This window comes from Eleutherodactylus coqui, chromosome 1 (assembly GCF_035609145.1).
Source record: "Eleutherodactylus coqui strain aEleCoq1 chromosome 1, aEleCoq1.hap1, whole genome shotgun sequence".
Lineage (NCBI taxonomy): Eukaryota > Metazoa > Chordata > Amphibia > Anura > Eleutherodactylidae > Eleutherodactylus > Eleutherodactylus coqui.
The window spans coordinates 193,013,995-193,035,510 of NC_089837.1; the positions used below are offsets into that span (position 1 = coordinate 193,013,995).

Consider the following 21,516-nt stretch of genomic DNA (forward strand, 5'->3'; position numbering starts at 1 on the left):
ACATAGGTTGCCACCAGTAAATCTCCTTAGTCTTGGCCAACCTCATGCAGTACCATATCACTATCCATGGTTCCCTGGCCTGTTCACTTCTCCACAACTCTCCTCTTCCCGGCTGATAGACATGCACTGTGTGTTCTAAAGCATTCACGGGAACAGGGCATGTAAAGACACGCGAGGCTGTAAACAATTTCCACATTCTCTGCCTCGCGTTACAGCATGGCTCTAGTAACCATTTGGCAAGAATGACTGAATGCCGAACTCTTACATCGTCCTGGGACAGCAGAGGGTCAGGCATTCGAATACTGCCTCCCTTGCTGATTGAACCAGAGACAGATGCAGCTTAGGAAGTAGTGCGTTTTACCTACAGAAAATCACATCTCCACTGCTCACTCTTGCTGTACACTGTACCACACTATGTTTTTAGGTCTGTGTGATATAGATGGAGAGCAGAATCTGTAGTTCTCTGTGCACAGTCTGTAGAACACAGCACAGCAGCCAGCCTCCTAAGTATACACCCTGCACAGGGTAAAGTGGAGAAAATGCAGGATACAAATCTTATAATGGCCAGAAACTGTTATTCCTCAGGTGCACAGCAGCTTATTGTGAAAAGGCATCTGGTATGCTTGGAGCCACTGCGATAGGACCTAATTTTTTTTCTACGTCAGAAATATACTGATATATATTTGCAGTGTCATTTTAAATACAAAAAGGGGGGGGCAGATTCATGAGCTTGTGGAGAACAAGGGGCAGGGGTAGAGGTAGATCTCACCCTTAACTTCTGTGCATGTTACAGTACTTTGGAAGAGATTGAAATGGGTAATGCCTGTATAGATGCCCAGTATATTCTAAAGATCCCGGATATTTGAATATCTATATACGTGTATTACACAACACTGGGCGCCGCTGTTCTAGAAGACCTGGGGAGTCTCAGGACTCATTTAAATTCCTAAGATACTTGAATAGCAATAACTTCATAAAGATCGACTTATAGACTGAAACCTCTACAGCAACATGTGAAAACATTTTACTAGTGAGAAAATGTGGATTCTTGACCTTTCCCCTGAAGCCGTGCTGAGACACATCTACAAGGACATATCTGCATCCTCGTACCTTACAGAAAAAAATAAATAAAAATCAACTCACTTGGGTTGCAATGCATGTTAGATGTTAGTGCCCACACACCTACAGGATCAAATACTGTGGCTAATGTTTAAAAAAAAAAAAAAAAAATTATAAACATTAGCCACAGTATTTGATCCTGTAGGTGTGTGGGCACTAACATCTAACATGCATTGCAACCCAAGTGAGTTGAGATATATATATATATATATATATATATATATACATATACACACACATACACACACACACACACACACACCTAAGGGCCCCCCGCTCCCCCTCACACAGGCATTTATGTAGAGCGTTTAGCGCTGCGCTAATCACTGTACAGTGCTCCCATTCATTTCAAAGAGGCTGCTTACACAAGTGTCAAGACGCAGAGACGCATTTTCTATTTTTGGCCATTTTCAGCTGTGTGTCGCCCATTGAAATATCAGCCCTACCCTGAAAAAAACAGCCCTAGCTACACTAGATGAAAAAACAACAAAAAGCCTAAGATGCAATACTCCCTTAGCAGGCACCATCCCGCTGTTCTCCAGAGCTCCAGGAAGGCTTCCCTGCACTTGCCAGCACCGACAAGGCATCTTCCCGAAATCCTCGCCTCCACAGCAAGAGATTGCTCTGAATGGTTTATCAAGTGCTGGCTCAGCAAATCAGGGGCAGCGCTCAAAAACCAATCACAGCGCTTCTTGGAGGCGGGTTTAATTAAACTCCTGACCAGGAAGCTATCCTGAAGAACTTCAAACAAGTGTAGGGGAGCTTCGGGAGAAGTGCAGTGTAGCTGGACAGTGCCACTTAGGCTACCTGTCCACGGGCGTTGCCGCCGCGGGAGCCGGCAGACTATCGCTGCGAATTGCCGGCCGCGAACGGAGATGTGCAATGATTCTCCGCTTGTGGACAGGGGGCCGGCGCTTTTCATAGTAACGCTATGGAAAGCTTCAGACGGCATGATTCACCGGCAATTTACCGCCCGCAAAATCACGCCCGTGGACAGGGGGCCATAGGTGATTTTTTTCTTTTTTTTTTAAATGCAGCTAGGGTTTATTTTCAGGGTAGGGCTTATATTTCAAGCCACCCCCTCCCCTGAAAATCCCGGCAATATCGCTGTCGCCCGTGTGAAAGAGGCTTTATATGTAGAGATGTTTCTACCCACCAACCATCCAGCATATTGTCTAGGAGAGGTAACCTGCAGCTCATGAACAAGCCAAGCAATACACAAGTCAGCTAACATTTCTTCAGAGAGTACTGGTGACCGCCAGCTTCTATACTCTGCAATAGCCAACGTGATTTATCATTCAGCTGAAGCAACCTGCACGGATTTTATGGAAATGTAATTGCTGGAAGCTGTATCAAATCTGAACTGCAATCTCCGACAATGATGTAGCTTACCCTACAAATACCACACCACGCCCTAGAAGTAAGCATGACAAATGAAGAACTCCTCCAGTCTCCTGCGGTTTTGAATGGCCTTTGCTTATTTAATGCCTTTAAATTTAATGGGAATCCGTCACCTCCCTAACTTATAAATTAAGTTACAGTGCCATTAGGGGACGTGACTCACCCGTTCCCTGGTTCCAGCGGTGTCACCTAATGCAGAGATTGTGCGGCACATGAAAATAGGACTTCAAATTCCTGTGCGCTCTTCTATACAGGTCTATGGGGGAGCACGCACGCACACACGGTGAAATTTTCGACATGCGACAGTGCTGGATCATGGGACAGGGTGAGTCATATATGTAAATATATATACGAGTATATATGACTGCTGGGGTGCTTCTCCCACCCACAGTGATGTCCCATTAAATAGAGCAAAGGCCAAGCATACACATTCTTCACTCCATTCATTTCAATGACGCTAACGGAAATACCTGAATGCTTGCTGCTCGGCCATCTCTGGCAGCCCCACTGAAACTTAATGTACTGTAGTAGCAGTGCACTTGCACATCACTGCCTCCATTCAGTCTTCTTCTCAGGGCCACTGTCCACTGGTGGGTTGGAATCTGCAGGTGGAAGCATGCAGGGGAATCCCACCCTGCCCACGACCGAGGACCCTGCATACCTGTGTGGGAAGTAAGCAGCGTTCGCATTGTCCTCTCCACTTCCGGGTTATCTGTACTGCGGATGGTCCGCATGGTGCGACAGACAGATTTTAAAAATTTCTTTAGATCTCCTATTTTCCCGCAGGATCCGCGGCCCATCTGCAGTGGCAGTTCAGACGGCTTCCATTGACTTCAATGGGAGCAGTCAATGCAGAAACCGTACATAAATGGAGCATACTGCTTTTTGTTCTCTGAGCCAGAAGGTCCACAAAACAAATCCACATGCTTAAATCCATTTGCAGAAGAGAGGAAGAGGAGGATGGGGCACAACTAGGGATGAGAAAGAAGTAGACTGCGATCCGTTGTGTGGCAAATGGTCTAAACACACTGCGGCCGCTTTACTCTTTACAACATGCTAGAAAGCAGTCTTACAGGTGTGGCGCCAAATGTGCTCTGCATTTAGACAGACACCTTTTCATGCAGCATTGCTTAACTTGCACCAAAATGTTGGCACAATTTTTGGCGTAAACTAAGGTAACCAATGGGTAGTATAACCTTCGACTAAACCGCTCTAAAGGTCGATAGCTGTGATGAATCTGGTGCATTTTAGGGCTGTCTGTCCCAGTTGGCGCTGTCTAACAGTATTAGGGCTCATTCACACAACTAATTTCATAATCTATTCCGCACATGATGCGCACTCGCTGCCATATGTGACGGTAGCCGACTCTCTGCCCATTCTACGATTTACGCATACGATCGTGTGAATGAGCCCTTAGGCCTCATGCTCACAGACGAAGCGGGATACGCCCGTGGTTTTACGCCATGGGGATAAATAATAAAGTCCCTGCTGGGGATTTTCCGTGGTCTCCATTAATGGAGACCTCCCACCGCTGTAAAATAGAACATGCCGCAATTTTTTTTCCCCGCGGCAGAACCCCACATGTGAGGACTGAGTTATTAGGATAGCTGCGTCATGCCGCTGTAGGGAACGCGGCATAAATCAGTCCATGAGCATTAGTCCTTAGTATATGTGTCCCCCAGCATGTTCACATTTGGCTCAGAAGATCTGCCCAGAAACGTGCAGCTACTACAGCCCGCAATTTAGAAAGAAACACCGTTGTCTCTCAGCATGTAATAACAGATTCCTGGATGACCATCTTATATTGAAGCTATGGCGAGACCATACATAAAATTCTACAGAAAACCTGTAACCGGTTCAGAAGCCTCCAAAATAACCAAAAAAGGGATACAAAATAAAGATTAAGCAGATAAAGCAAGTCCTTACATTACATAGAGAGTCTGTCTTCCAGAAGGTCTTCCTGAAGAAGCTCCTGTACTCTACAGTCAGTACAGTACACAGTGTACCAGAAGACAGAGCCGCCCTCACCTGTGTCCAAACCCCATAAGAAGCTTTTAGCACCACCGGCTGTAAATTTACAACGCTACTACATGGTCTGTGCAGCAGCAACATAAATGTATGTCACATCCTCCCACCCCCATTCCCTCTTCACAGTTACTAACAGCCTGTTCGGATGCAGTCATTAGGACGTGATTGATTGCCAAGGACTACTTCATTGGGACCTGAACCAATCACAGCATTGGCTGGGAAAGTTTGTATACTACTATGTCAGCTGTTCATCTGCACCTCCCTTCTTTGCCAGTCAGCGTGAGATAAGGAGAACATTCTCTAAAGCAGCACAGCGCAGATTTTAAGTCGGAAGGATGTCAATTTATGGTGTAGACGTTCACAGTGGATTTCACCCCTTCAATAAGCAGGGTGAAATCCACACCGAATCTGCACCAAAATGCAACAGATTGATTGCAAATTTTCCACTATGAAAAATACACCCCATGTATGTACTCCATAGGCAGCACGTGTACCATTAACTGCGTGACTGCCCCCATACAAGGGTTAGTAGAGGGACAAACCGTCACATAGTGGTAAGAGGTGTGTGTAGCCGTGGGGAGGAGGCACCATGTATAGGAGCTCCAAAATGGGTCATCTTCAAAAACAAGCACGTTGTGGTATGTTCATTGGTCATTTATCCTGGCCCACTTACAAGAAAGCAGTGACAAAAACAACAGACTTGACAATTACAGTGACCTGTATTTGTGTATTCTGTAATTCTCTGCTTTTATGAGATTACCTGCTGGACATGAAGCTTCTCCAGCTCCTTGCAGCGCACATTACTACATGACCCAGCACTGGCGGCACATCACTGATCAGCTGCACTACTGGTCAGACACAGCCTGCACCCGTGATACAGATGGTCCCAGCCAGACCACTGGTCCACGGACCCCATGCTCCGAGCAGCAGAATATCATAAATACACCCATAATGCACTGGTGTGAAAATGGCATTAGTTTAGATCCACGTCAGATTTGCAGTGGATTATTTCCACAGTAAATCCACACCAAATTTAGCTTGTTTTATTGCAGATTTGTATCATATCTTGTGATCCTCCTGCAGCAGCCTGTACTCTGCTTGTGCCATAGGCAGCGCCCAGTTACTCACAGCCCAGCTCCGCACACGGTACAAGGGGGATCAGATGCAGAATGGTCACCATCCGCTGGGCCCACACAGATGGGTACATGCTGCTGCGGTGAACCTTCATGTGGATTAGCCCCTGAATTGGGTTAATCTGCGTGTGGATTTCCTGACATGGAATCCAATTCAAGAAGGGACATGTTGGGAGGATTTTAAGTCCGCATTTTTTGGGAAGTGGATTTCACCACAAATTCCATGTCAAATCTGCAGTGAAATCCGCCATGTGAACATTGCCATAAGTATGAAGGAAGCCTAATTGTGCTGAATAAACTGAAGACACCCGGTCCTTTGTTTCTATGGGAGATAAGCGGCTACCAGAAGTGCATTTCAGCGGAGCATAGAGAAGAACCATCATCTAAAAAGCAGCCTTTAACCAATAGCCATTTCATTAATATGACCAGATCAACTCATTAGTGACCACCAATACGCCTACCTATTTATGGGGGTCCCTAATGGGCTTACTTACAAAGTTTGCAGTTTTGCACAGCACTGTATGGGAAGCACGAGATAAGCAGTCTGAAATTATCTGGGTGCCAGCCCTAATGTGATGGGAGCTAGCGCCAAACCAAGCACTTTATCCCCTAAATGCCAGTGCAACTATGGCATCTAAGAGGCTGACAGAAAGCAGTTTCGTTGTCACCCATCGGTCTCAATAACTATATCACCAGGTGCCGCTGGGTTACTGTGCCACACAGATTTAACAATGGCCTCTGGGTCAGTTGTCTATAGGACCTATTATGCCCTACACTAGAAAATGAACCTACAAGGGGAACATTCTAAAAAAGAACAAAAAGCTTAGCCAAAAATTGCTAATTTTGCATATCAAGCCTCAAAACTACTTTATTTTTTGTACGCCACCTGTCCACCCACACTGGCCCCATTAGAACATTAGTGCTGGGCAGGTCAGAAGTCTCTGCCGCTCAAACTGAATGTCATCCATTGACACTAAAGCCAACGTCACATGGCAGAGTGTGATATTGGGCCATGAATCCCGCCCCCACATCGCCAACGCCACCCATGTGAAATCACTGAGGATGCAAGGAGTTTTCATGTGAAAACAGTCATGCATCATTTCAGGGATCCTGGGCCATGGCTGAAAGCTGCAGAGGAGGTTCGGAGTGGTACTGGCGTATCTTGATGCCACCGCGAAGTAGTGGTGGAGTCACCCCCCCCCCCCATGTCAGTTTCAAATCTTAGACGCCGTACCCCCAACGTAACGTTCACAGTGCGGCCGCCAGAAGGGAGGCAACAGCGGCGGGGGAAGAAACAGTGACAGCAGCGCTGAGTACTGCAGCACAGGAGGGATCCTGCAGCACCACGGGAGAGTCCGCTCAGTGGAATACCACCAGGGGACGGTGAGCAGAGGCGGGTAAGATACACAGAACGCGCCTGCCTGAAGCTGGAAGGAAACATCGGGGTAAATGTCACACACAGCCGGGTAACAGGGGCCAGCACTGTGTTGGGGAAAACGGAGGGAGCGCGCCTCACACTACCGAGACAGCTCCTGCACCTTCAAGGACCTTGCACCCTTCCGCCAATCATCCATGGAAGCCCCGTCAAACCCCTAGCTTCCGGTGGCGTCAGGATACACCAGTACCATTCGGAGTTCCTCCCCTTGTTTTTAATGGGAGATATTGCATAGTGCGCACATAGCACGTGGTGCGATGCTGCCGCCGTCCCCGTTAAAAATAACGCCATGCGAGATCAGGCACAATATAAAACATGCCGCGATTTGTTTCCTGCATCGTATTGCGGTGCAATGCAGGACAACATTGCTTATGTGTATTGACCCCATTCCAAATAATGGGGCTCACATTTCTGAGTCTCGCAATGCACAAATCTTGCGCAATTGATGCCCATGTAAATCTAATGTTAACGGGAACCTTGTAAAAGACACCAAAAAGGTGTCCAGGTTAACAACAGAAGCAGTGAATGGCCCCGTTTCCATACTGGGATTCCATCAAAGCGCTGTTTGCTGCAGCCGATCATATCACACAGCATGTATACCTGTGACCGCTCCCCAAGTTGTTGAGCCTACGCACCTGACAGACCACTAGTGCCGGCGCATGTGAACAGGGGTGTACAGCAAGAAGAAACAGGGCCACGTAATGGTCCCAGTGATCAGAGGACATGAAAGGTCCTCTCTGAAGGATCTGCTGCCAACATCCCAGTGCCGGATACCACAGGACACCTTCAGAGGTATTGTGGAGTTCACACCTCCACGGGCCGAAGCAGTTTTAGCTAAACAGTTTGATCTTACAGACCCAATACACCCTGGACCTGAAGTGGTTAATACAGAAAAGTAAAGTGATACACATCAAACAAGAGATTACTCTTAGCCTACGGCTTGGCTAAGGTAATTAGAGAGATGTAAGAACGGTCACTTGCTAATTATGTTATGGTCCGTTTAGACAAGCCAATTGCTCGTTTGAAGGAGCGAATGAAGCCCGAGTTCTCTTGTGCAGCCTGTTTATAAAGGCAGATACACCATTGGCTCATTCAAACGTTCTCATTTACTGTATTAATGAATGAGAATGACTGATTGCCTTTTAACCCCTTAACCCTTTCCCGCTCCATGACGTAAGGGTACGTCACGGAGCACCAGGGTATGTATGAAGAGAGGTTGTGGGACAATCTCTCTTTATACAGTGCGGGCATCAGCTGTTTAATACAGCTGACACCCGGGGGCAATAGTTGCTATCGGCCGTTTGTGGCTATTAACCATTTAAATGCCCTGAACTATGTTCGGGGGTCACATACAGCCCCCTGCGGTGAGATCGGGGAGCCATGCAGGTGTCATGGTACCCGGGGGCCTACTGAAAGGCCCCAGGGCTGCCTTAGCAGACTGCCTATCAAGCCATCCCCGTGGGGTGGCTTGATAGACTGCCTGTCAAATAGCACTATGACATAATGCTATAGCATTACGTCATACTGCAGGAACGATCAAAGCATTAATGGTTGTAGTCCCCCGGGGGGACTTTAAAGTTAAAAAAAATAAATAAATAATGTATATATAATATATATATATATTTTTTCCAACTACACACTTTTACACCTTTTATACTCCTGTAAGGGACTTGTACCATAACAGTGATGATCATTACGATTAAGCATTGCAGGACTTCTGTACTGCAATGCCTCATTGCTTATAATAGCGATGATAGGTAATGGCAAGTCGGGATGCCTAATAGGATCCCTAGGCAGGCTTATGCATTTTCTTCATGCAAAGCGGATGGGCAGTGAACAGATGAATCAATGACCATGTGTGGGAGAAGTGTAGAATAAGCCAATACACTCCCGAAGAGAGGTGAACGCCCCTACCAAGTTGGTAAATGAATTCAGCCTGTGTAAATGCTTCCAAAAAAAAAACGGTTCAACAGCTACCTAAAGGCTCAGGGGCCCGGGTGCAAAAGTTCAGCTTGGACGCCCCACCCCGTACCCATACCTAGATTGTGCTGCATACAGCTGCAAAATGAATTTCCATACATGATCTGCCCCTTGGCATAATCTTTCCAAACATAATGCATTTCCTGCACTACATGAAAATGTGTTTGTCCCCTTAGGCCGCTCTCACACACACACACCAGTTTTTACCGCTATAAGCGCAGAATCCCGTGAGCTCTGCTAACCGCGGTACATCGCTGTCATTGGTTTTAATGGGGTTACTCAGACCTGAGCTCGAAAGTGGTGTTTTTAACGTCGCAATTTTTTTTACTGTACTCTTTTTCAAAGACAATTTTTTTTTAATTATTTTCTGCCGCCATCTTCTGCGTGCAATAATTTTATTTTTCCCCGTCGACCTAGTTGGGCGAGTGCTTATATTTTTGCGGGAAGTCCTGGAGTTTATGTTACTACCAATTTGGAATACATATGACTTTTTGATCGCTTTTTATTGCATTTTTTCTGCGAGACAGGGTGATTGAAAAAGTGCGTTTCTGATATTTTTTTTCGTTCTTCGGACGATTTTCACCGTGAGGGGTAAATAACGTACTACTTTGATAGATCGGACTGTTATGGAAGCGGGGATACCAAATCTGCATTTTTCTTTTTACGATTTAGATTTATTATAAATATGGCAAAAAAGGGGGCAATTTAAATTACTTTTTTTTTAACGATTAATATAAAACTTTATTGCTCTTATTTTCACTTTTTTTGGGGTGGGACTACAATATGCGATGCTTTGATCGCTCCTGCAGTATGACATAATACTATAGCATTATGTCATATTGCGAATAGACAGGCAGTCTAGCAAGTTAACTCATGGGGACGGCTTGATAGGCAGTCTGTTAAGGCAGTCCTGGGGCCTTTCAGAAGGACCCCGGCTACCATGACACCTGTACGGCTTCCTGCAATCTCACGCAGGGGAGGCTGTATGGGAACCCCAAACATCGTTCGGTGGATTTAAATGTCGCTGTCATTCCCTTTGCAACCATGGGACAGACTCATTTCCTGGTAACAGTCTCTCTTACTGCAGGAGCCAGCTGTCAACCACATAAGGACAGGTCTAGGCCAGGCTGGTTGGTTGGTTCAATGGGTCTACACTCTTATTCTGTAATTTACATTTACGGGGGAAGACAGGCTACAGAAAGATTTTTCAATAGGAAAAACAAGGTGGCACTAAAAAGTTCTAACTGTCCTTTTCCTCCCCCTAGTATCTCCTGGCGATGGTCTTTGCTTACTTCAGGAGAGCAGGACTGCAGACTGAGGAATAGCAAAAGAACTTCTTCCCAGCTCTGTGAGTTTCTCGGATAGATATAAAATGAATACTGAAAGAAGTACGTGTCATCATTTTATTTAACTTTTTTTTTCCTACTAGATTCTTAGCCAACCAGATGGAAGAGGAAGTCTGCTTTCGTAGTGAGATCTACTGATGGGCCTTGGGATACACCTGGATGCAGAATAGAGAACAATTCCACCATGAAACGCAACCTGTTGCTCCTCCGGATTGGATTCAGAGCTTTGGTGGACCGCGACACCTGTGAGCAGGTTAGTAAAAAAAAATACTCCAGTCTTCGATGAAGGGTCTGCGGTGATAATAATGTTATCCATGTATTGTTTGCTTATAGATCATGGCAGTAGATCCTCTACATTGGGCATGGAGAAGAGAGAGGCCCATCCATCACAGCCGTGCCTTTCCCATGTTCAGGAGGAATGTTCAGCAGGTCACCACCTATGGCCCATGGAGCAGACTTCCACCCTGCATGCTTTGTAGGACCATGCATCTCCATCCATGCAAGGGGTAAGTGTGAAGGGCAACCATAAAAGGAACCGGCAAGAAGATACAGAAGGTGCGACAGATGAAGACCACTCGTATCCTCTTTATAGTCACACAGCCCGTTTCACACATTTATGGCAATTATATAGGTACATACACACACACACACACAATCACTTTTCTTGTGTCTTGCACACATCTTATAGAGTTACCCTCCCTTAGTATGCCCGGACGAAGGGCAGTACAGTAGCCATGGTTTCCCTACAGGTTTCCTCCACTGGGGTTTTTCCTGTCCTGCGTGTTGCTGTACCCTCTTCGTGAGTGATGGGAGGTAACAACCAAAACACATTTATAATAAATATAATATTAAACTTACTTTACTTGTCTGAGTCATTTTTTTGTATGTGTGTGAAAGTAAAATGTCATTTTCTGTGTAACAGAGACCAGTGTTAGTCACATGTGTGAAGGCATTTCCATGCTGGGAAGCGGTCAGGGGGCTAGTAGTGACTGGTGAGGGCTAGGAAGATCAGTGCCCAGAGTCAGGTGGGTCCAAGTAAAATAGAGAGGCCAGAATGGTTCAAGATCAAAGGTCTGCGCTGCACCTGCTCCACAGGTGAAGTAGGAGGACTGGCCGCAGAGTCCACACTGTCGTGAGTGAGGGATAGCCGCTGATGAGCAGATGGTGCAAAACACCAGCATATGAGAGTAAGGGAGTCCTCCCCCTCACCATGACCAAATGTGACAACGGCGGCAGACCAGGCCAAGCTCAGAGGCTGTTCAAGTAATTGCGCTGCTGCTTAGGTGGAACAGCGAGTCAGAACTGAAGACTGGTGAGAGGCCGCTTAACCCCTTCCCTCCACATGACAAAAGGGTATGTCATGGTAGCGGGGTACTTCCCACAACTGGACATACCCTTACATCATGTGGATAGCGCGAGATCATAAGAGATCTCAGGCTATCCGGCAACGGGAGCCGTCTGTCACCGATAGCCTCGCCAACTCTGAAGTGTGAACTGCACCATAATTGACATGCCGTAGACTTAAATGCCACATGGGCTACATAAAGATTTCCAGCTGTGTGTGGGCAAAATATTGTAAGTCGCATGCACTTTGCCGCTACTGTAGGCGCTGCAGATTTTCCGTGTGAACATGCCCAATGTGAAGATGCACCATGTGTGGCTTCACACAGCTTTTTTCTGGAAGACTCACTTGCAGTTTTTGATGCACTTTGAGCCAACTTCAGAAGTAGATTTAAAAAAAAAAAAAAAAAGGGCGAATGACAACTATAAAAGGAAGGACTTTTACTTCTTCCTGCTAGATCCAAGGCTAAAATCAATCAGGAACCCCGTCACAAAGAGTCCTGACCCCTGTATACCACATACAAACAGGGGGGTACAGCAGCACTCACCAATCATATAGGGGGACCCTTCCAAAAGAAATTATTGCTCGCCTGAAACAGGGATTGAATCCAAAAGAATCCCAATGTATTGAATCCAAGAAAAAGCAGGGTCAGGCAGCAGATTAGGTGCTTCAAAGTTTTAATGCATAAGCATCAATTATATACACCTCATAGCCATAAAATTAGTGGTTTCGACCCTATATAAAGCGGGTCTTTGTCAAGCGAGGCTGCAAATTTTTATTTTATTCTTCTTCATGCACCCTAAAGCAAATCAATGGTGCTTATGCTGTCCACATTGCGTGCATGATAGGAGCACAAATACGCGCATGTGAATGAGCCCTAACCCAGCCTGCTGGTGCTGCAGAAATGCAAAAAGTTTAACTTAGAAGAATAGTCCAGGGAGAAAAAAAAAGCTGAAGCATGTCCCATTTGTCTGATTTTCAGATGAGACTAGCACATGTCAATGAGTGACTTTCAGCACCTTGGACAGCGCACAGCGAGATGTCAAGTGCTTTCCCATTAGAGCTGCACCCGAGAACTAGAAGCCCAATTTTTTGGCCATCCACATACCTGGGGTGTAAGATATGTGGCCAGATTTAGACCTGTACACATCCTGGGAGATAGTTAAAAAGCGAGAAGCCATTTATCAAGCCAAAGAACTGAAAACTATTAAATATCCTTCTAGCCAAGAAGCTGCAGAAATACAATCCCACATATACATTTAATAGTATTAATACACTCAGTCTAATATAGTCAACACATTTCATTAAGTGGAAGATAGAAGCCACCTCGCCCAACAAGATCGCTGGCCCATTGACTTTGCTATTCAACAAAACGAGAGGCCATGAAAGTACTGAGGACAAAACGGCAGATAAATAATGAGAAACAGTTTATTAACTCTAGAGTGCTTTACATACTAGATTAGATTTCAATATTAAATAACAGTCCACGAAGTCACCCAATTCCAACCTCTCAGAACTATTTGATCTACTACTGGAAGACAACATAAGACCTTCACAGGACCTACCTGAAAGAGATCAGTGCCATTACTGAATGCCATCAGTAATGTTTAGGTAGGTGGTACATGTCAAGGTAACCTACACATGGAGGGCAGGACCCAAAGTTTCCCAGCACATCACACTACCTCCACCAGATATGCATTATGGGAGGAAGGCTCTCTTCCTCAGGTAAGAGACACACTGGCTGTCCACATGATGCAGAAGATGCGATTCATTAGACCAGCCCATCTTCTTCAACCTGTACTGCCCATTCTGATACTCTACTACCCATTGTAGTTTCCTTGTGATGACTCGGAGAAGAGTCCTCAGGACTTGGACTACCCAAGAAGCTGTGATGTGCCACGTTCTGACACCTCTATCAGAACCAGCATTAGTATTTAGCAGTCTGTGCTGCACTAGTTCTTCCGTGAGATCGGGACAGATGGGCCACCCTTTCCCACCAAACATTTAGTGAGTCTAAGACACCAATGATCCAGTCACAGTTTTAACTTCCTTGGACAGCTTTCGGTAGGTACTAAACATTACAGACCAGGAATTCCCCAGAGGACCTACTGTTTAGAAGGTGCTCTGACCCAATCATCACCATTTGGTATTTGCCAGTCCCTCAGATCATTAGGGCAATCTGATCAGTCACTCTGTTGCAGAAGCGCACACCTCCTTGAACAGTTATCAGCTAGACAAACAAGTGCCTGCTTATAGGCGACAATCAACCCCCAACTATTTTCAGGTGAGCTGAAATGAAGCAACTAGTGAATGAATCAATCACCATCTCTGGTGGCCATGTTCACACAGAAGCACTCAGTAATCCGTACACCGCCCTGGCGAACAGCTGCCCATATGGGTTCAGGGTGATGGAACCCTGCCAGCCTGCTATTGATGGCCTCCACTGAGGCTAGGCCATGAACAGTGTAGAGCTGGACAACCGCTTTCGCTTTATTATAGCACAAATATAATTAGTCAGGTGACTTTATAGAATAATAGTAAGGAAATTAACAACAAATAAGATTCACACGTTGCATTACTATACGCCTCAGGTGTTAATGCTTCAGATAATCCCACTTATTTTTGATAAAGGACCACAGAGCATTCAAAACATCTTCTGACATCAAAACCCTGCTGTGTCCCTGTGATTTTGCTCGGTCGTCCTGGATTGTAGGCATGCTTAGTTGGTTGGGCGCCTAGATTACATAGACCAGGTCTTCTTGCTGCCATGTACAAGCTCCGCGGGAATGATACAAAGTTGATGACGGGAAGCTTGGGACAGGGGGAACTGCAATTAAGATGAACATTTCTAAATTGCGACTGTCCCCCTAGTGGTCCATATACATCTCCAGCCAGAGGTTCTAACGAAGATGTAAAACTGGCCTAAGTTGTCAGTTCGGGGAATTTTGTGCAGTCAAAAGAGGCAGAATGTCCATCCATTTTGGAGAGAGTGGGGGTGAAGGAAGCGCTGGTAGCAGCAACACCGAGACACTGAGGCATCACCATTACCTGGCACCAGAAGGACGCTAAATCAATACGACACAATAAACTGATAAGTATATGGGTCAATTAAATCCCAGAAGTCTAAAGAGCAGCCTGCGGTTACACTATTGATCACACCCAATCTACAGAATAGGTACCAAAAAAAAAGCAGCCAACATTATAATAAATGGCCCTCATCATTTATAGACTAAAGTCCAAAAAGTTAGCGAGAGGTAAAACGTAATCAATGCATATAAACGAGTAAATCCTCGGCCCATTAGGCTTCAGTCATACAGTGCAGTCTATACCGGGGTTAGGACTTTTTTTCAAATTTGAAAGCCTGTGGTGGCAAACGATGACTTTTAGCATAGAACTCAAACTATTTTGATTTTGTTAAAAATTGTAAAGAAAACCCTCTGCAGCTAACGAGACAATGTTTTAGCTTGAAATCTGAAAAAAAAATGCATACCATTAGACATGAGAATTGACGATGCTAACAATATTTAAGCCAATTTTGAATAAAACTCCTATTTGTTGTACATGGCAAAAATGAAAGGATATTGGGTGTGGGAGGCTTCAACATGACCAAAAGAAAACACCAGAAAACTAACATTGGCAAAAGTTCATGAAATGCAACATCAGGAAAATTAATATTTGGAAAAAAAGTCACACCCCAGAAAGACGCCGTTCAAACATCTAAGCCATCCAAACATACCTCTAAAAGAAGGTTCAAATATATACTCAAACACCAAAACTGTGCAGAACGCCGGGTTCACATCTGCACTGAGACCTCCGTTCTAAGGTTTTGTTCCAGATCTGGAGCAAAATACCAGAGGAAATAGAACTTTCTTCTAGCAAGATGTTGGGCAGCTGAGTGGAAACCAAATGAACACCATTATAGTCAATGGTGTCTATTCAGCGCTTTTCGGTTCCGTCATAAGACCCATTTAGCCAGGGGATTCCCCTTTCCTGGTCCCCAAATGGAGCAGGAAAACTGAACCCGCAGCCGCAGATGTGGAAGAAGCCCATGTGCTTTTTACAGGACGCCCCATGCATAGGAAAAGGGCAGTTATTCTGTACAGTATGCTTTTAGTTCTTGTAGGGCAGCGACAGCCACCGGTGCCAGCGCCCATCGAGCAGCCCCTCACCCCGAGCCGCCCTACAGCTCCTCCTCTCCAAGTGGCAGGAGACAAGCAGCCGTCAATGCAGCGAGCACTTCAGCACAAAGACCACTCAGGGAGCACTCGTTTAAATGGCTTGCCTATGTAGTGCTGTTAGGGGAGTTGCAGTGTCCGAACTACTGAAGTAATAAAAAGGGTCATCTTCCTGATATATGGCTACTATTGCACTATTACTACTTGCTCATTCCCGCTTCTGAAACATATGCCGCTCCTCCTCTCTTTGACTTGCAAAACTACACGTGTGCAGCCATGCAGGTATTGGCGGTACTGCACAGAATGGAATCCCAAGCCACAGAAACACGGGCAGGGTCACCAAGCGTCCAGACGTTCCTGGACAGTCCGTAAAAATAAGGTACTTTTTCCCCCAGTGGGTAAAAAAAAAAGATAGATGTGTCCATCATAATTTTTTAGGCTGGTGGTACTTGAGCAGGTTATTATGACCAGAGCTGTGGAGTCGGTGTAGTGGAGTTGGAAATCAGAGTCCAAGCTAGTAGAAATGTACCGACTCCAGCTTGTAAAAAATAAACCTAAAATAAGTGTAGCAGATTTGAGGTCATCTACAAAGGAGGATCTGATTGAGGCAATACTACTTCTGGGAACAAACTCATAGACCGCACAAATGTTTACTACAGTTGAAAACTTTCCCACCCACTTACTAAACTCCGTGTATTGGTAATTACACTTTAGTCAGGTTTTGTGATCTGAAGTTCTATTCCAACAAGCAGAACATAAATTGTATGTAAATAGCTTGTATTATCATAATGGTGATGACGAGCCTAAGGTTACCATTTTAATGCAGTGAATGTGGCACTTAAACGAGTCATATGAAGGAGTTGGAAGTCAGAGACTGGGAAAATTGAGAAGTTAGAAGTTTGGCTTATCGACTGTAATAATCGCCGTTTTACAGCTCACAGTAAGTGCTGGTAATGAGTTCATGTCAGTTTCTGACCCATAAACATGTATCACGTATAATATATCATTTATTACAGTTTTCCTATTCATCCATAAAGATATTAGCTGCCTTATTTTTGACTAAGTTGTGCAAAAACGAAACAAAAAGTAATTTAGGTTGACAACCCCGGCTGCAGTTATCAACTCCCCTTATTCGCCATTAGTTACATATAAATAAGACAATCTTAAATAATGTTACTTTTTAACAAACGAATAGTTAAAAAAACTTAAAACTACTAAAAACATTTAGCTGAATCTGTAACTACTCTACAAAAAAATCCAAGGCCCCTAGTCCACAGATATTGCGAAGTCCCGCAGCGAGTCTCCGCCGCAGGAGCCACTGCCCAGGAGCAGGAGCCGGCAGACGAATCTCCGCCGGTCAGCCTATCTGATAGACAGGCTGACCGCGAAGAAACGTGGCAATTCGCAGCATGCTGCGAATTGTCGGCCTCGAGCAGAGAATAGCAATAACTCTCCGCTCGTGGACAGGGGGCCGGCGCTTTCCATAGCAACGCTATGGAGAGCTTGAGACGGCATGATTCGCCCATGGACAGGGGGCCCAAGTCTCCCCCTCCTCAGCCAACACTTCCTTATGTCCTATAACTAACGTTCTATTGGCCCATTAGGACAAGCATAGAGTCAGCACCTACTCAGCAGCTGACCAATACATGGGATGACTCCTCATACCAGAGCCAGAACTACCAAAGTCAATATACAGATAAAAGGGGGTTATTTTTGATCACCTATATAGCAGGCAACGAATACATTGACCAACTCAGAGGGTAATCCCCTATACATGCACTGAATGTATAGAAATAGCTGGGACTGGGCAGTCAATAAAATTAATCCCATTAGGCCTCATGTTCACGGACGGAGCAGGATATGCCCGCGGATTTCCGACGTGAGAGTACTGCGTTTAAAAACGAAAGTGATCAGGTAATAAAGCGGAAATCCCAAGGTCTCCATTAATACTATATTAATGGAGACCTCCCACGGCCGAAAAACGCGGTAAATTAGAACATGCTGCTATTTTTTCCCCACATGGGAAATCCGCGGCAGAATCACGCATGTGATCACTGAGCTATTAGGTTCAATAGAACCTAATAGCTGCATTATTCGGCCATGGATTACCGCCGCGGGAAACGCGGCAGGAGTCAGTCCATGGGAATTAGCCCTATATTTGCCATTTGAGTCTCCCGAGATACTGAACTCTACAAGAAATCACAAGATGAAATTTAGCCGGCCTCCATAGCCGCTCAGGAGCTTCCAGTAATAGATTGGAGATGCTCAGCACCCATCCATTTCACCCTGCCCGGTCAGGTGACTGCTTCTAAACCCCACTGCCTCCAGCTTCCACCACAAGTATAGAAGTGGTACGCTACAACTGCAGGCATATGCAGCCCTGTGGAGAACTACAAGAACCAGCATATCATGCAGCAGCTTACTGTGTCGTGGTTTCTGAGAAGGGAGATTGATCTGTTAATTCCACGTCTATCATTATAGCTCTCCGCCTCAGCTATTATATAGTATTAGCATTATACCGCCCCTCCCACTTTCAGTCATGTATAATAGAGAATGGGTTCTAGAATGGCTATATATGACGGAGCTTCCCAATGCAGTTTTCACTATGCTGTCTGATTACATCAGGGGGTTATACCAAAAACAGCATGGTGATGGAACCATTCCCTTGCATTAGTGAAATTGGCACCAGTTTGGCGTTTGACAAGTTTTCCCTTATATTTGGGAGTATACAACAGCACAGTCAACTACGTTATATTGAAAATAACTTATTCTCCTCTCTATTATACGTTACTGAAAAAGGAAAGGGGACGGCTAACCCTATATAACAGAGAAGAGGAGGGGCGGCACGATAGTAACAGCAGCACATGTAAAAAAGACTTGTATATACTAATAGATCGCAGACTGAACATGAGTCAACAGTGTGATGCGGTAGTCAAAAATGCAAACAATTCAGGGATGTATTAAGAGAAGCATAGAGTCTAGATCACATGAGGTAATTTGCCTGCTCTACTCTTCCTTAGGCCAGCTGCACACAACCCGGTTGGATTCCACAGCCAAATCCAAGCCAGTGCTCAGCCAGTGACCCTGCGTATCTGTCAGTTGTCTTCATTATCTATGCGGCGTATGATCCGGAAGGCTTGCCATTGGGCATGCAGAGTACAGATTTTCCTGTGCAGTCACTAGGCGATGATGTGGAATCTGCGACCTATCCGCAATGTTAATTGCAGACTGGCTGCGGTCGGACGGCTTCCATTGATTTCAATGGAAGCCGTCTGTGCGGACACGCCTGCTAAAGTAGAGCATGCCGATTTAAAAAAAAGAGACATAACACATCAACAAACTGGAGCAAGTTCAGAGAAGAGTTACCAACATGGTAAGCGGTCTGCAAATCCTGTCCTATGAGGAACGGTTAAAGGATCTGGGAATGTTTAGCTTGCAAAAAAGAAGGCTGAGAGGAGATTTAATAGCGGTCTACAAATATCTGAAGGTCTGTCACAGTGCAGAGGGATCAGCCCTATTCTCACAAGGAAAGGCTAGAAGCAATGGGATGAAACTGAAAGGGAGAAGATACAGATTAGATATTAGACAGTGAGGGGATCAATGAGTGGAACAGGTTACCACGGGAGGTGGTGAGTTCTACTTCAATGGAAATGTTCAAACAAAGTCTGTACAAATATCAGTCTGGGATGATTTAGTAAATCCTGCACTAAGCAGGGGGTTGGACCAGATGACCCTGGAGGTCCCTTCACTACACATTTTTAGCTATAGTATATATACTCACACGCCATTATCAGACGTCTCCCTTTTAAAAACAGAACAGCCATGCATGCAATTCACTTTCATAGAACTGGATGCTTAACCAAAGGAAGAAGAAGAAAAAAAAAAAAAGTTTAAGCTCCACCCGTAAAGAACCCGGAAGACAATGGCGGTCACGTGCAGATACTGCTCAGCCACGATGAACATGTGACCGCCCGCCACTACTTCCAGGTTCCCTGCAGCAGATAATGGGGAGCCGCTGGGATGGAGGAGAATTCAAGTTTTCTACTTCTATTTTTTAGCCCCCTTCCCTTCAGTCTCCAAGCCCTGGAAAGTCCCGTAATATTCAGTATGGTAACTCCTCAGCCAGCCATTCCGTACAGTCACACAAATATGATCAGCCATGGTTTAACCCTCTGACAAACCAACACAAATCGCTGCTGGAACTACTAGTCCTAGAAATGCGGGTCGGGCAGCGGTCAGGGGGAGGCGGCAGCACACGGGGGTCTCCAGGCTGCGGACGGCACACAGGGGTGTGGTGGATACAGGAGGGTGAACCAAGGTCATACACAACCACTGCACATGATGCAAATGTACAAGATGGCAGCACATGCAGATAACACATATAGCACAGGGCAATAAGGGATATCCATCATGGAGGTACACAGGCCGGGTCCTCCAAGTGACAGCAGGCCCGCCCACACATATCCCACCGTGTGATAACCCCTCAGCCCCAGCAATGGCGGCAGCGGTGCCGCAGACATGACACATAGCGGGATGCTTACAGTCCAGGTGCTTCTTCTTGGGCCCCATCACCTCATGAGTGGTCGCCTTGCACACCGCTCTGGCCACGGCGGAGCCGGTCACACTGTACTGTGCGGCGGCGATGCGGTCTGTCAGCGTCTGGCCCGACATCTTCTCTCCTGTGACAAGACACAAATCCACCGTCAATGGAGCCCGTCACACCCCGCCCGCCACACACTGCCCTCCCTGCCGCCGCATTCACCTGCTGGCGCTCCCGCAGATACAGCCTGACGAGCGGCGGCCGCAGCAGTTCCGACGCTCCTCGCCCTCCTCCCTGTTATCCCCCGGCAGCCGGGGATTAGGATGTCACCGCCCCACCCCCACCTGCTCTCACAGCGCTCGCCTCAATTATTAAAGCGCTAAATAGCAGGCTGATTCCTACGGGAGCCCATCAGCTGGGTGCCCGCACACCCCACAGTCCTGGGCATCACACCGGGCATGCCTGCTGAGTGTACAAGTACTTGCTGTGCTGCTACATGTATACTAGTGTATGATACTACGGTGTATATTACTAGCCGTACTGCTACATGTATGATACTACAGTGTATATTACTAGCCGTACTGCTACACGTATGACACTACAACGTATATTACTAGCCGTACTGCTACACGTATGACACTACAGTGTATATTACTAGCCGTACTACTACATGTATGATACTACAACGTATATTACTAGCCGTACTGCTACACGTATGACACTACAGTGTATATTACTAACTAGCCGGACTGCTACATGTATGATACTACGTTATATATTACTAGCCCTATTGCTTCATGTATGATACTACGGTGTATATTACTAGCCGCACTGCTACATGTATGATACTACAGCGTATATTACTAGCCGTACTGCTACATGTATACTAGTGTATAATACTATGGTGTATATTACTAGACATACTGCTACATGTATGATACTACAGTGTATATTACTAGTCGTACTGCTACACGTATGATACTACGGTGTATATTACTAGACATACTGCTACATGTA

The 21,516-nt window shown here is 45.8% G+C and overlaps 1 protein-coding gene across 1 annotated transcript in view; it reads right to left on the reverse strand.

Annotated features, from left to right (window-relative positions):
* Positions 1-20,790, reverse strand: part of SNAP91 (synaptosome associated protein 91) — a 105,660-nt gene extending 84,870 nt beyond the window's left edge. Inside the window, exons 1-2 of the mRNA XM_066573966.1 lie at positions 20,722-20,790; positions 20,501-20,638 (exon numbers count right to left, since the gene is read on the reverse strand). Coding sequence (XP_066430063.1) covers positions 20,501-20,630 — 130 coding nt within the window. The 5' untranslated portion in view covers positions 20,631-20,638; positions 20,722-20,790. The remainder of the gene's footprint in view (positions 1-20,500; positions 20,639-20,721) is intronic.
* Positions 20,791-21,516: the final 726 nt, after the last annotated feature.